The sequence below is a fragment of the Hypanus sabinus genome, unplaced genomic scaffold (genome assembly GCF_030144855.1).
Source record: "Hypanus sabinus isolate sHypSab1 unplaced genomic scaffold, sHypSab1.hap1 scaffold_361, whole genome shotgun sequence".
Taxonomy (NCBI): Eukaryota; Metazoa; Chordata; class Chondrichthyes; order Myliobatiformes; family Dasyatidae; genus Hypanus; species Hypanus sabinus.
The window spans coordinates 73,132-87,676 of NW_026781258.1; the positions used below are offsets into that span (position 1 = coordinate 73,132).

Consider the following 14,545-nt stretch of genomic DNA (forward strand, 5'->3'; position numbering starts at 1 on the left):
GGTCCTGTTCTTCAGCCTTCTGCCTAGTTCCCGAAACTCACACTTCAGGACCTCATCCCTCTTCCTGCCTATGTCGTTGGTACCAACATGTGTCACGACTTCTGGTTGCTTTCCCTCTCGTCCCAGGATGTCATGCACCCTGTCAGAGACATCCCTGGCACCCGGGAGGCAACAAACCATCTGGGTTTCCTTCTCATGTCCACAAAATTTCCTGTCCGCTCCCCTGACTATAGAGTTTCCAATGACGTCAGCTCTCCTCTTATCCGTCCCATCCTTCTGCACCACAGGGTCAGACTCAGTGCCAAAAGCTCTGCTACCGTGGCTCACACCTGGCCGGTCGTCCCCGCCAACAGTATACAGGATGGTAAACATATTATTCAGGGGAATGGCCCTGCACTTCCTGTCTACTCTCCTTCGCTTTCCCTCTTCGGACTGTCACCCAATGACCTACTTTCGGCAGCCTAGGTGTGACTACCTCCCTGTAGCTCTCATCTATGACTGCCTCATTCTCCCTTATGAGTCGAAGGTCATCCAGCTGCTGCTCCAGATTCCTAAAACGGTCTTCCAGATCGACCAACCGCAAGCACTTCTGGCAGATGTGACTCTGCGGGAGAGGGGTTTCCCAAGACTGCCACAACTCACAGGTGAGGCACATTACTGTCTGAGGAGGCATTGAAAAGACTAACTGGGAACAAGCTCGCACTCCGCCTCTTCTAGCTGAAGCCTCCACAGTCAAAGCCTGAAACTCCACTCCTTCACCTGCCCAATCACTTACTGGCCGCTTTTCACAGGCCGCTCCGCTTGAGCTACCCCTCTATTTACTTGTTTGGGTTTTTCAAACAGCTTGCTCACCTGACCTCAATTACCCAATCAGCTGCTCTCTGCTGAGTCTGAGCTATTCAAATCTTGATTGTCTAATCAGCGGCTTTCTGCTGAGCTATTCAAATTTTGATTGATTTGATTGCACAGTCCAACTGCCAAAACTGCCAGAATCTTTCGAGTCAAAGCCTCAAAGCTCCACTCCTTCACTGGCCGCTTTCCACCAGAAGGGCATACACTCCCCTCAGAATTTCCAAAGAAGCAACCCAGTCTGTCTAATATTTCCTCACCGTTGCATTGGGGGATCTTTATTTTGTTTTCTATGTACAGCAGTTGAGTGAAAATCGTGCCTCCGGTATTCTCCACACAGATCAATACATTGCAGCAGTACATTGAGGTAAAACAAATCATTCTGGTTACAGAGAAAGTGCAGTGCAGGTAGATATGTGGTGCAAGGTCACATCGATTTTGTCAAGAGTCCACTCATCACGCTGTTCGCTTCTAACAGCAGAATGGACACCGTCCTTGAGCCCGGTGGGGTGTTTCTGTTTTGTTTTATCTTCGCCCCGATGGAGCATTAGAAGTGAGAATGTCCAGGGTTGTGGGGATCTTTCCTCCTGTGGCCTGCTTTACTGAGTCAGTGGGAAGAATAGACAGGGTCCATGGAGGGGAGGTTGGTTTCTATGATGTACTCAGGAAAGGATGTTGTGAGCATTGACTATGGGATGAATTACACCGGGGTCTGAATGAACTGAGAACTAAGAAATTGGTTGGGGTGGGGTGACATTTACAGTATAGGGTGTTGCTGATATTTTACAATCAATTACCATCTGTGCATTAAAATGAAGAGGGAATACTGCAGTTGCAGGAAATTAAAAGTGAGGAGGAGAAAATACTGGAAACGCACAGCAGATCGGCAGCATCTCGGACAGTCTCAGTTCTGGAATTGGGTCTTCCACCATTTCTCCTTTCAGAGATGTAGTCTGATGTACTGAGTTCCCAGCGTTTCTACTTTATAATTTTACATTTTGTTCCGGCTATACTGCAGGAAACATGGCAGGCAGCTGTGCTGGGCAAGATCCCACACAGCAGGAAAATTGTAATCAAATGTGTTCGGTTTATCTGCTGGGGTCAGGCTGAAGTATATCCGCATCCTCTATACAGACCGGGGAACCAGCCTGAGTACCAGCCCCGGCAAAGGGTCATTAGGTTCTAATTCTACCTTAGATTATGAATCGGAAATGGCGGGAACACCACGGCAAATCGCCGGCATCAAAGCGTCTTTGTATTGGTGATGATATTGGGCTGGTGACTCTGAGGATATGGAACTGGCAGTATACGGGCTTCAGTCCAGGTTGGTAATTCGACAGCTGGGATTGGAATTTCCTCAGTTTGCAGTGAAGCTGAAATCCCGGGATGTTGGACATTGGTTATCGGAAAATCACCGTCTAAACTGCCCACTAGGACATCATATCTGTCAAGTATTTTGGAGATTATTTAAGAGTTAACTAGGGAGTTGAGTGAAGTTGGGCAGAAATGTTGTTGAACTTTGGTAAAGTCTGTAACAAGATCCCACATGTCAGCTGATCGGGAAGGTTCAGTCACGTGGGATTCACGGGGAGCTGGCGAGGTGGATTCACACCGGGATCGAGAACAAGAAGCAGAGGGAGATAATTGAAGATGGTTTTAGCAAATCGAGGCCTGTGACGAATGGGATGTGTGCGTCAGTGCTGAGACCTCTGTAATTCATTATTCATGCCATTGATTTGTTCATGAATGGACATGTTACGATTAGCAAGTTTGAATTGAATTGAATTAAGTTTAATTGATTTCTTAAATCCTTCACATACATGTGGAGCAAAAATCTTTACGTTAGGTCTCGGTCAAAATGTGCAATGTGCAATGAAAGTAATTTATAATAATTTATAATATATTGAACAGTCAATATAATATAGAGACACTCAATTGAGCGTGAGTTAACTAGTCTCATGGCCCGGTGGAAGAAGGTGTTCCAGAGCCTGTTGGTGCTGGCTTTTATGCTGCGGTACCGTTTCCCGGATGGTAGCAGCTGGAATAGATTGTGGTTGAGGTGACTCTGGTCCCCAATGATCCTTCGGGCCCTTTCTATACACCTGTCCTTGTAAATTCCTGAATCATGGGAAGTTCATAACTACAGATGCGCCAGACTGTCCGCACCACTGTCTGCAGAGTCCTGCAATTGAAGGAAGTAAAGTTCCCATACCAAGTAGCGATGCAGCCAGTCAGGATGCTCTCAGTTGTGCCCCTGTAGAAAGTTCTTAGGACATGGGGGCCGATACCGAACTTCCTCAACCGTCTGAGGTGAAAGACGTGTTTTTGTGCCTTTTTCACCGCACAGCTGGTGTGAACAGACCACGTGAGATCCTCGGTGATGTTTATGCCGAGGAACTTAAAGCTGTTCACTCTCTCAACCCCAGATCCATTGATGTCAATAGGGGTTATCCTGTCTCCATTCCTCCTGTCATCCACAACCAGCTCCTTTGTTTTTGCGACATTGAGAGGAAGGTTGTTACTTTGCCACCACTGTGTCAGAGAGATGACCTCTTCCCTGTTGGCCATCTCGTTATTGCTTGAGAAGAGGCCAATCTATGTGGTGCCGTCGACAAACTTAATTAGCAGGTTAGAGCTGTGGGTGGCGACACAGTCATGTGCAGACAGGGAGACTAAATTCGGGAGACTGGCTTATCAGGCAACAGGTGACAATGAATTTCAAAGACATCTTGGTCAGTTATGGAGATGGGCTGAGCAATGGTAAATGGTTTTCAACTTGGACGGGTGAGCGATGGTGCATTGTGGACAGTCAAACTAGGTGGGACTGGTATAGTGAATGGGAGGGCACCAAGTGTTGTGGAACAGAGCGACCTGGGAGTACAAGAGTACAGTCACTGAAAGTGGACGGGCAAGTATAGAGAGTGGAAAAGAAGGATTTAATCATGCTGGCCGTCATCAGTTAGGGCATTGAGTTCTGGATTATGGGCATTATATTGTTGGTGTGGCGACACAGAGTATTCTGTACAGTTGTGTTGACCCTGCTGTAGGAAAGATACTATCAAGTTGGATCGGGTGCAGACGAGATTGCTGAAGACGTTGCCTGGACTAGAGGGCCGAGTCATAGGCAGAGGTTGGCCGAGCTGGATCTTTATTCCAGAGGAGAATGAGGGTGACATTGTTGAAGTTTATGAAATCAAGTGGGATCATAGATAATGTGGTTGGTCGTGGTATTATCCCCAGGGTTCAAGATTCAAGATTGTTTACAAGTGTAAAGGAGAACAAAATGATTGTTATTCTGGATCCAAAGGAAGTCCTTGTAAATCTCCTCTGTGCTCCCTCTATAGCAGCCATATCGTTTCCTGTGGTGAGGTGACCAGGACTGAACACAGTACTCCCAAGTGGGATCTAATCAAGGTCTTGTATAGCTGTAACATTACCTCACGCTCTTGAACTCAATCCCGTGGCTGATAAATGTCAACACACCATATGCTTTCTTATCAACACTGTCAACACATGCATCAGCTTTGAGTGTTCTATCGACACTAGCCCCAAGATCTCACTGATCCTCCAGATTGACAGGAGTATTACCATTAATATTACATTTTCATGGAATCTGACCGAAATGAACCGCTTCACGCTTATCAGTATTGAACTCCATCTGCCACTTCTCTGTCCAATTCTGCACCCTATCGATGTTGCACTGTAACATCTGACAACCCTGTAGACGATCCACAACACTCCCAACGTTTGTGTCTTCGGCAAACTTACTAACCCATCCTTCAACTTCCTCATCTGGGTCAGTTGTAAAAATCACAAAGAGAAGGTGTCCCAGAACAGACCCAACGGAACACTATCGGTCATCATCATCCCTGCAGAATACGAACCATCTACAGCCGCCCTTCACCTTCTGTGGGCAAGCCAATTCTGGATCCACAAAGCAAGGTCTCCTTGGATCCCATCCCTCATTATTTTCTGAATGAGCTTTCCATGGGGAACCTTTGCTAACCTCTTACTGAAATACATATACAGTACTTCCACTGCTCTACCTTCATCAGTGTGTTTTGTTACATCCTCAAAGAATTCAGTCAGATTCATAAGGCATGACCTGCCCTTGCAAAGCCAGGCTGACTATCCCTAATCAGATTATGTCTCTCCAAATGCTCATAAACCCTGCCTCTCAGGATCTTCTCTAAATTTTGCCCACCACTGAAGTAAGACTCACTGGTCTATAATTTCTTGAGTTATCTCTACTCCATTTCTCGAACAAAAGAGCAACGTTTGCAAACTTCCAATCTTCCGGTACTTCTCCCCACCTCATTAATGATGCGAAGATCATCGTCAGGGGATTCACAATCTCCTCCCTCGATTCCTACATTTGCATGGGGTATATCTCGTTCAGTCCCGGCAACCTATCTAACTTAACACTTCTCAAAAGATACTGCGCATGCTCTTTCTTAAAGTCTGTACTTTTGTTTCAGTCCACTGTAAGTCATCCCCACAATTGCCAAGGGCCTTTTCACTGGTGAGAACTGAAGCAAAATACTCAGTATCTCAGAATATTTCAATGATCGGCAGGTTGAGAAACATCTGTTGAGAATGCAGCGGTGAGATATAGCCAAGCTAATTTGCCATTGCTGGCGACCCCCCCCCCCCACAGGTTTGTTCTACTTACATGACGTGCCCTCAAATCCAATAATGATTGTTACAAATGTCAGTGATAAGTATTCGATCCTTTATTAGCAATCAGTAAACATACAATCTTGAAGCGATGAAACTGATCTGAACCCAAGTTTAAGTTCAGCATATTTGAGTGGATAATAACAAAATATATGACATCCGTCAGTCCCCAGCTGGGTAGTGTAGTCGGCCTCCGTTAGTCTCAATAGACATGGATTTGCACCTTGGAAAGTTTCCAGGGCGCAAGCCTGGGCAAGGTTTTTTAATGGAAGACCGGCAGTTGCCCAAGCTGCAAGTCTCCCCTCTCCACGCCACCAATGTTGTCTGAAGGAAGGGCATTAGGGCTGTGCACTGCATGGAACAAAGCACAGATATATAACTGACTCCCTTTGCGTGTACCACACCCCCACTGATGCAACTAGTTACCATAAAAAACATCATAAATACACAACGCAGGATGCAATGCTGATAGAGAACAGATACATGGCTCTTACACACAGGTTCAGCTCTGATACAGGGTCTTCCACCTGAAATATTAACATACTCTCTGTCTTGTTGAATAACTCCAGCATCTTACTTTATTTATTTTAATGATTTTTCCCAACTTGTTGTTCTTTATGTATGGCATGTCGACATTGTGTTTGACATTGTGTCATATAACTAACTATCTGATAATAGCCAGGTGATATGCTGAAAGAAATCTTAACTGAGTTTTGGTGCTAATAATGGTCTTAAAGTCCTGCCGGAAAAAAAAAAAACTATAGTGGTTCAGAACAAGATGTCACGATGCTACAGGTGAAATTGGATTGTTCAGGATGTCAGAGTGTCTCTCTATAAACTCAAATCCTATATTGTCATAGGTGTCAAGGCCAGGCAATGATAACCTGAAAGGAGACAGTGAGCATCAGGTGTGACTGAGAAATCTGTATAATCCAGTGACGAGAGGAATAGAAGTCTCATCGTCAGCAGAAATGGTTCACTCCACACTGCTGTAACATTTGTCCATTACTCACCACAGCGCCAACAGTGGTAGGAGGACCAAAGCAGTGGGCGCTGTCTGCTCAGCCTGCCTCGGCATTCCGTGGACGCAACACTCCTGGTCCAGGGCAAAAGATTGGTTTCCAAAGAGGGAATTGCCTGCAATACAGAGAGTAGATACCCTGGATAATCCTGGCCCAGTGTACAATCCATGGAGAGATCAGAAATGGACATTGTGTGACTGTGGGTGGATGGGCGCAGGTGGATCAGGTGGACCCTACCCTCAAGTGTTCAGTGGATAGGCCCAAGATGTTTGGAAGTGTTTCCCTCAGTTTAAAAACAAAACAGTATTCTCCTTTAGTTAATGGCTGATCCTCCTGTTGTTGTTTTGTTTTGTTACAGAACAGTAAAAACTGATCACACCTCTCACCAAAATGCGTCAAGGTTCGAGCAGTGGAGGGGCTCCAGTGACGTCAACATCGGGAAAGGACATGGGTATGATGGCGAATTATTTTAATTTATAAATACTCTGCGGATTCTGAGCCTGAGCTTAATGCAATATAGGCAATTGACAAAATATTTGTGAAAACTGAGCAGGGAGATGAGAGAGAGAGAGTTGACATATCTTGGGAAACATAGTCACACGTGGAAGGAGTACATTTACCATCTGTTCCTGCTCCTCTGACAGATTGTGATGCACATTAAAATAGCGAGTTACTCCAGAAGACAAGACATTCTGCAGATGCTGAAAGTTTTGGGCAACAAAAAGACACACAAAATATTGGCAGAATTCAGCAGGTCAGACAGCATCCATGTACAGGAATAAACAGTCAACATTTCAGATCAGGACCACAAGGAATAGAAAGTAATGTGACAATATCTAGAATTTCTATCCCCTCATTTCCAGACCGATGAAGGGCCTTAGCCCGAAACATTGATTGTTTATTCTCCTCCATAGACGCTGCCAGACATGCTGAATTCCTCCAGTATTTTGTGAGAAATCCCAGAGATTTGCAGAGGAAGGGGGTTGACCAGGCAGTCAGACAGTAACCCATTGCAAAGCGGTGGTGATGGTCAGTACCAGGAGAGTGATGGTGATGGTTACTATATTCTCAGCAATAAGCAGAGTCCTTTCAAAACAGGGAGGTATATTCCTGGGGACACGAAAGAGCAGACATCAACAGATGGAACTATACCACCTCCTACTCCCCGGCGACACCTACCCTCCAGCCCAAACCCATTCTCCCACATATATATTTCGGACTGTATTTTGTTTTTTTTTAAAAAATATTGAGTTTTCAAATGATTACAGAAAGAAAAAAATTATCTACCCTTCCCCCTCCCCTTAACCTCTCCCCCCTAACATCCCTATAGAAGAAAAGGAAAAGAGAAAGAAAGAAAGAAAGAAAGAAAGAAAGAAAGAAAGAAAGAAAGAAAGAAAGAAAGAAAGAAAGAAAGAAAGAAAGAAAGAAAGAAAGAAAGAAAGAAAGAAAGAAAGAGAAAGAAAGAGAGAGAAAGAAAGAGAGAGAAAGAAGAGAGAGAAAGAAAGAAGAAGAGAGAGAAAGAAAGAGAGAGAAAGAAAGAGAGAGAGAGAAAGAAAGAGAGAGAAAGAAGAGAGAGAAAGAAAGAGAGAGAAAGAAAGAGAGAGAAAGAGAGAGAAAGAGAGAGAGAGAAAGAGAGAGAGAAAGAGAGAGAGAGAAAGAGAGAGAGAGAGAAAGAGAGAGAGAGAGAAGAGAGAGAGAGAGAAAGAGAGAGAGAGAAAGAGAGAGAGAGAGAAAGAGAGAGAGAAAGAGAGAGAGAGAGAGAGAGAGAGAGAGAGAGAGAGAAAGAGAGAGAGAGAAAGAGAGAGAGAGAAAGAGAGAGAGAAAGAAAGAGAGAGAAAGAAAGAGAGAGAAAGAAAGAAAGAAAGAAAGAAAGAAAGAAAGAAAGAAAGAAAGAAAGACAGACAGACTGGATATCGGAAGATCCCCACATGCTCCACGGAGTTCATAATAACTTTAGTATATATATTTATTTCTTTCCCCAAATAACCAATTATTTTATCTTCGGAGCACCTATATATTTAATCCTGTCTTTTGTAAATAAGGGTGCCAAATTTTCAAAAATATTTCATATTTATCTCTTAAAATATAAGTAATTTTTTCAAGTAGAATACAGCTGGAAATTTCATTCTTCCAACGATCTATACTTAAGTATGAATCCGATTTCCAAGTAACTGCAATAGCCTTTTTGGCTACTGCCAGTCCAATTTTTATGAATTCTTTCTGATATTTATTCAATTTGGGTTTCGATTTTATCCCTTCAATATCACCGAATAAAAATAATATTGGGCTATGTGGAAGTTGTGTTCCAATAATTTGTTCCAGTAAAACTCTTAAATTTGTACAAAAAGGTTGAATTTTAGAACAAGACCAAGTAGAATATAAAACAGTACCAATTTCTTGGTTACATCAGAAACACTGATCAGATAAATTTGGGTTTGATTTATTTATTTTTTGTGGTGTAATATAAAATTGATGTAAAAAATTACATTGCACTAATCTTAACCGGACACTTATTGTATTTCTCATACTATCAAGACATAGTCTTGACCAATTTGTTTCTTCAATTTTAATATTCAAGTCAGTTTCCCATTTTTGTCTTGACTTATGGATTCGTTGTTTAATTGCCAGTTTTTGAATCAAACTATACATACAAGAAATATTTTTTTTAGCTTTTCCTTTTTGAATTAAAGTTTCTATTTCATTAGATATCAGCAATAACATTGTTTGAACCGATTTTGCTCTTAAATAAGCCTTAATTGGAAGTAACAAAAAAGATTGTTGTTTGATATTTTATATTTATTCTTTAATTGATCAAATGACATTAATATACCTCCTTCAAACAATCTCCCATATATCTAATCCCTTTCTGAAACCAATTATATAATTTTGATTATCCATTGTAAAAATTATAAGTCTATTTTGAATTAAAGATCTCTTTGCTAATAAAGATTTCTTTATCTCATCATCAACATTTATCTTATTCTAGATATCAATCAAATGTTTTAATATAGGAGATTCTTTCTTTTCCTGTATCCATTTAGATTCCCATTTATATATAAAATCTTCTGGTGTATTTTCTCCTGTTTTATCTAGTTCTATTCTAATCCATGCCTATCTATCTTTCTCAAAAAAAGGTGCAATAAATCTAAGTTGATTTGCTTTATAATAATTCTTAATATTTGGAAGTTGTAACCCTCCCAGATCAAATTCCATGTCAATTTTTTCCAACGATATTCTTGACATCTTACCTTTCCAAGGAACTTCCTCACATATTTATTTAACTCTTGAAAAAACTTCTGGGGTAGTTGTATTGGTAGTGATTGAAATAAGTATTGTAATCTAGGGAATATATATCATTTTTATGGTATTTACTCTACCTACTAATGTTATTGGTAATATCATCCATTTATCAAGATCTTCTTGAATTTTTTTCAATAATGGTAAATAATTGAATTTATATGTTCTTTATATCATTACCAACTTTTATACCTAAATATTTTATACTGTTTATCAGCCATCTAAATTGAGTTATTAATCGACATTGACTATAATCTCCTTTAGTAAGAGGTAAAATTTCACTTTTATCCCAATTTAGTTTGCAGCCTGATATTTTCCCATATTCTTCTAATCTGGAGGATAATTTACACAACGAGTTCAATGAGGTTTGATAAATAAAACAGAACATCATCAGCAAATAAGTTAATCTTGTATTCCTCCTGGTTAACTCTGAAACTCTTAATATCTGGGTCCATTCTAATTAATTCAGCTAATGGTTCTATCGCCATCACAAATAAAGCAGGTGATAATGGATAACCTTGCCTAGTTGACCTTGTTAACTGAAATGGTGTTGACATTTGACCATTTGTCACTACTTTAGCTTTGGGATTAGTATTTAAGGTTTTAATCTATTTTATAAACGATACTCCTATTCCATATTTTTTCCAATACCTTAAATAAAAAATCCCATTCCAATCTATCAAATGCTTTTTTCTGCATCTAAAGCAACTGCCACACTCATTTCCTCCCTCTTTTGAGCCAAATGAATTATATAACCGAGTTACATTATCTGCCGATGGTCTATTTTTAATAAATCCTGTTTGATCCATGTGTATTAATTTTGGTAAGTATTTAGATAATCTGTTGGATAAGATTTTTATTATTATTTTATAGTCAGTGTTTAAGAAAGAAATAGGTCTATATGTTGGCTTTAAAAGATCTCTATCTTTTTTTGGCAATACTATTAAAATAGCTGTCGAAAAAGATTCTGGAAGTTTGTATTCTTTCCGCTTGGTGTATTAACTCCATAAAAGGAGGAATTAATAAATCTTTAAACTTTTTATAAAATTCAGTCGGAAATCCATCTTCTCCTGGGGATTTATTACTTTGAAATGATCATAGAGCTTCTTCGACCACTTTTAATATAAAAGGCATATCTAATCCCTTCTGTTTTTCTGAATTCAATTTTGGAAGAGTTATTTGTGATAAAAACCTTTCTATCTTGACATTATCATTTTGTGGTTCTGATTTATACAGTTCAGAATAAAAATTCTTAAAAGTTTCATTAATTTCTAAAGGTTTATAATTAATTTTATTTACTCTTGTTCGAATTGCATTCACCTTTTTAGAAGCCTGGTCTGTTTTTAACTGCCAAGCAAGAACCTTATGTGATCTTTCACCTGGTTCATAATATCTCTGTTTCGTTCTCATAATTGCTTTTTCCGTTCGATATATCTGAAGTGTATTATATTGTAACTTCTTATTAACAAGTTGTCTTCATTTTTCTTCTGCCATATATTTTTGAGATTCTTTTTCTAATTTTGTAATCTCTTTTTCCAATTGATCTATTTCTATCATATATTCCTTCTTAATTTTAGAAGTATCTTATTATCTGACCTCTCAAATATGCCTTCATTGCTTCCCACAATATAAATTTATCATCAACTGAATGTGAATTTGTATCTAAAAGAACTGAATCTGCTTTTTCATAAAATCACAAAAATCTTGATGTTTTAGTAATATTGAATTAAATCTCCATCTATAAATTGATTCCTCTTTATCTATCATTATCATTGTCATTATCAATGATCTGACAATATTCTTGCTTTATATTCCATATTTTTCACTGTCTTGAATATTCATTAATAGGAAAAAAATCTATTCTTGAATAAGTTATGTCTAATTGAATAAAATGAGTAATCTCTTACTTTTGTGTTACTTCTCCATATACCAATCTTTCATCAATGATAAAATTAATTTTGCTACTTTGATTTTTTGAGAACCTTTGTTGATCTATCTCAAACTGGATCTAGACAAAAGTTAAAATCTCCACCTATTAATATTTTGTCATATGCGTTAACCAAATTCAAACAGACCTGGTATAAATTTTACATCATTTTCATTTGGTGCATAAATATTCATAAGAGTCCATAGTTCTGAAAAAAATTGACAATGTATAATTAAATATCTCCACGCCGAAACAATTAATGCATTTTGTATTGTAATTGGCAAATTTTTATTAACCAAAATTGCAACTCTTCTCCCCTGTGAGTTAAATGAAGCTGCAATAACATTTCCAACCCAATCTCCTTTTAATTTCTGATATTCTTTCATAAGTGTGTTTAAGTGTGTTTCTTGAAAAAAAGGTATATGTATTTTCATTTTTTTTAATATGTGTTAAGATTCTTCTTCTTTTCACTGGTCCATTAAGCCCATTAACATTAAAACTTTAAAAATTTAGTATATTAGTCATTATTTTTAATTGGGTTACTCCAATCTATAATAATACCTAATCTTTTCAATTTACGTCGTGTACCTTGGGGAATCTTTTTAAAATTAACCATGTTGCTATGTGTGCCCCCACCGATCATCCAGGCAAAAAAAGAAAGATAGAAGAAAAATAGATTATAAAGAAAAAAAAAAACAAAATACCCCCCTACAAATGTTGTGGATAAAAAAGAACACAACATTACCCCTCTCTGTTGTACGGGTCATGGCAATCGCCATGACTACACACGTGAATCCCATAGCAATCGATCCAAAGCTCCCCCAGCTCCCCTGTGACATAAAAAAGTATATATGAGAAGAAAAAAAGAAAAAAATACTACTCACAATTAATATTTCTCAAATTTTGCCTTTCGCTCCCTGTATCATACTTAAATGTCCATCAATTCCATTCACTGTCTCTGTCTTCATCTTTAATCCATTACGCTTGGAAATCTCTATGTGTAGTTAGCGAATAACTAGGAGTTTTTGTGCGAACTCCTCCGCTTCTCGATAATCGGTAAAAAATCTTTTTCCATCCTCCAAAAAAATTATCACTGTTGCTGGGTGACGCATTATGAATTTATAACCCTTTTCTCATAAAGCTCTTTTCACTGGGTTAAATTCCTTCTTTCTCTTCAAAAGGTTATAACTTATATCAGGATAGAAAAGAACTGCTTTCCCTTCTATCACCAATGTCCCTTTACTCTTTCTGGCACATTGGGCAGCCGCCCTCAGGATCTTTTCTTTATCTTAGTATCTTAAGCATTTTATCAACATTGATTGAGGATTTTGATCAGCTTGAGGTCTTGATCTTCCGGCTCTATGAGCCCTTTCAGTTTGAATTAGAGTTTCTTCTTCCATTTCCAAGTTTTCAGGGATCCATTTTTGAAAAAAAATTATTGAATCTTCGCCTTCTGTATCTTCTTTAAGCCCAACAATCTTAATATTTTTTCGTCTGCTCAAGTTTTCTAGCTTATCCACATTTTCCAACAATTGTTTTCTTTCTGATGTCCAGGCAGAGATATTATTTTCCGTTTTATTAATTCTTTCAACATGTCTTCCGTTCTGGCTTCCAAGTCTATAATTCTCTTTCTATTTTTTCCGGTCTTTTTATCATTTTATCAAACATAATCTCCATATTTATCTTTTTTTTTTGATTTCTTTTAATGCGTTTAATTTTTCTAATTTACACACTGTTTGCATCAAAGTTTTTTTCTATATTTCCAGAAAAACTTTTTTATCAAGAGAATCCGAATCGGCCTCAGATTCACATTCACTTCCGGTTTCAATCGTAACTGGGATTTGTGGTTCTGTTGCTCGCGTTTGCGCATGCTCCTTCCTTCACGTTTGCGCAGTTCTTGTTGGTCTTTTTCTTTGAAATGGTCGATGTTGCCGCAGTTTCCTGTTCTGTATCACCGCAGGTGAAATGTACCTGAGCCCCGGTTCTCTGGCAGCAGCGGCCTTGATTCTGTCCCAACTTGCGTTGTCTTCACGGTAGTAGTTTTCTTCATCTTCTGTTTGTGAGACACAGTTTGAAAACAATCCGGAGTAGTTTATAAGTAACTTTTAGAAAGTATTTACTAACTTTTCTTCACGTAAACATTAATTTACTGATTTTTTACGGGAGAGCTGGTTTCCCCCCGTCTCGATCCTACGTCATCACTTGTCCCCCCCCCGCCCCCCCGGACTGTGTTTTGTTGTGATCTTTAGGTTCCAGAGAGAAAGTTACTACCCAGTATGGTGTTGAAATTTCTTTAATGCCCCTCATTTTCCTTCACAGGTCCAAGCTCAGTGATCACCGAGCTCCTGACAAGCTGGGACGATTTCAGCTGCTGCAGTTGACAGATTTCTACCGGGACAGGCTGGAACAGGCGATGGAAGGAGGGGTGCACGGAGTGAGCCTGGCGTTAACGGCTGGGAATCAGTTCAGTGGAGAGGAACATCGGGTGAGTGGGAGGGAGAATGGGTTTGAATTTTCACACATCACAGGACTGATGGGTGTCGGGACTATCACTCATTGGATAATAGAGCATAAAAACAAATCAGAAATAAATAAATTCTTAAAAATATTAACCTCAAGCGATGATTGAAAAAGTTGTAAATACCCCTGCTGATGGCTCAATGTTCCGAGCGAGGCGAGTAGGCAACAGTTCTATGATGTTGCAATAAACGAGCTTAAATGGAAATACGGTAGAAATCTTTATTTCGGGAAAAGTGTACAGGTGTGACAGCAG

At 39.4% G+C, this 14,545-nt stretch overlaps 1 protein-coding gene across 1 annotated transcript in view; it reads left to right on the top strand.

The window, feature by feature from the left end:
- Window positions 1–13,491: 13,491 nt before the first annotated feature.
- LOC132388599 (NACHT, LRR and PYD domains-containing protein 3-like) overlaps window positions 13,492–14,545 on the top strand; it is a 104,289-nt gene continuing 103,235 nt past the window's right edge. The window contains exons 1-2 of the mRNA XM_059960973.1: window positions 13,492–13,805; window positions 14,092–14,257. Of these exons, the coding sequence (XP_059816956.1) occupies window positions 13,738–13,805; window positions 14,092–14,257 (234 nt within the window). The 5' untranslated portion in view covers window positions 13,492–13,737. The remainder of the gene's footprint in view (window positions 13,806–14,091; window positions 14,258–14,545) is intronic.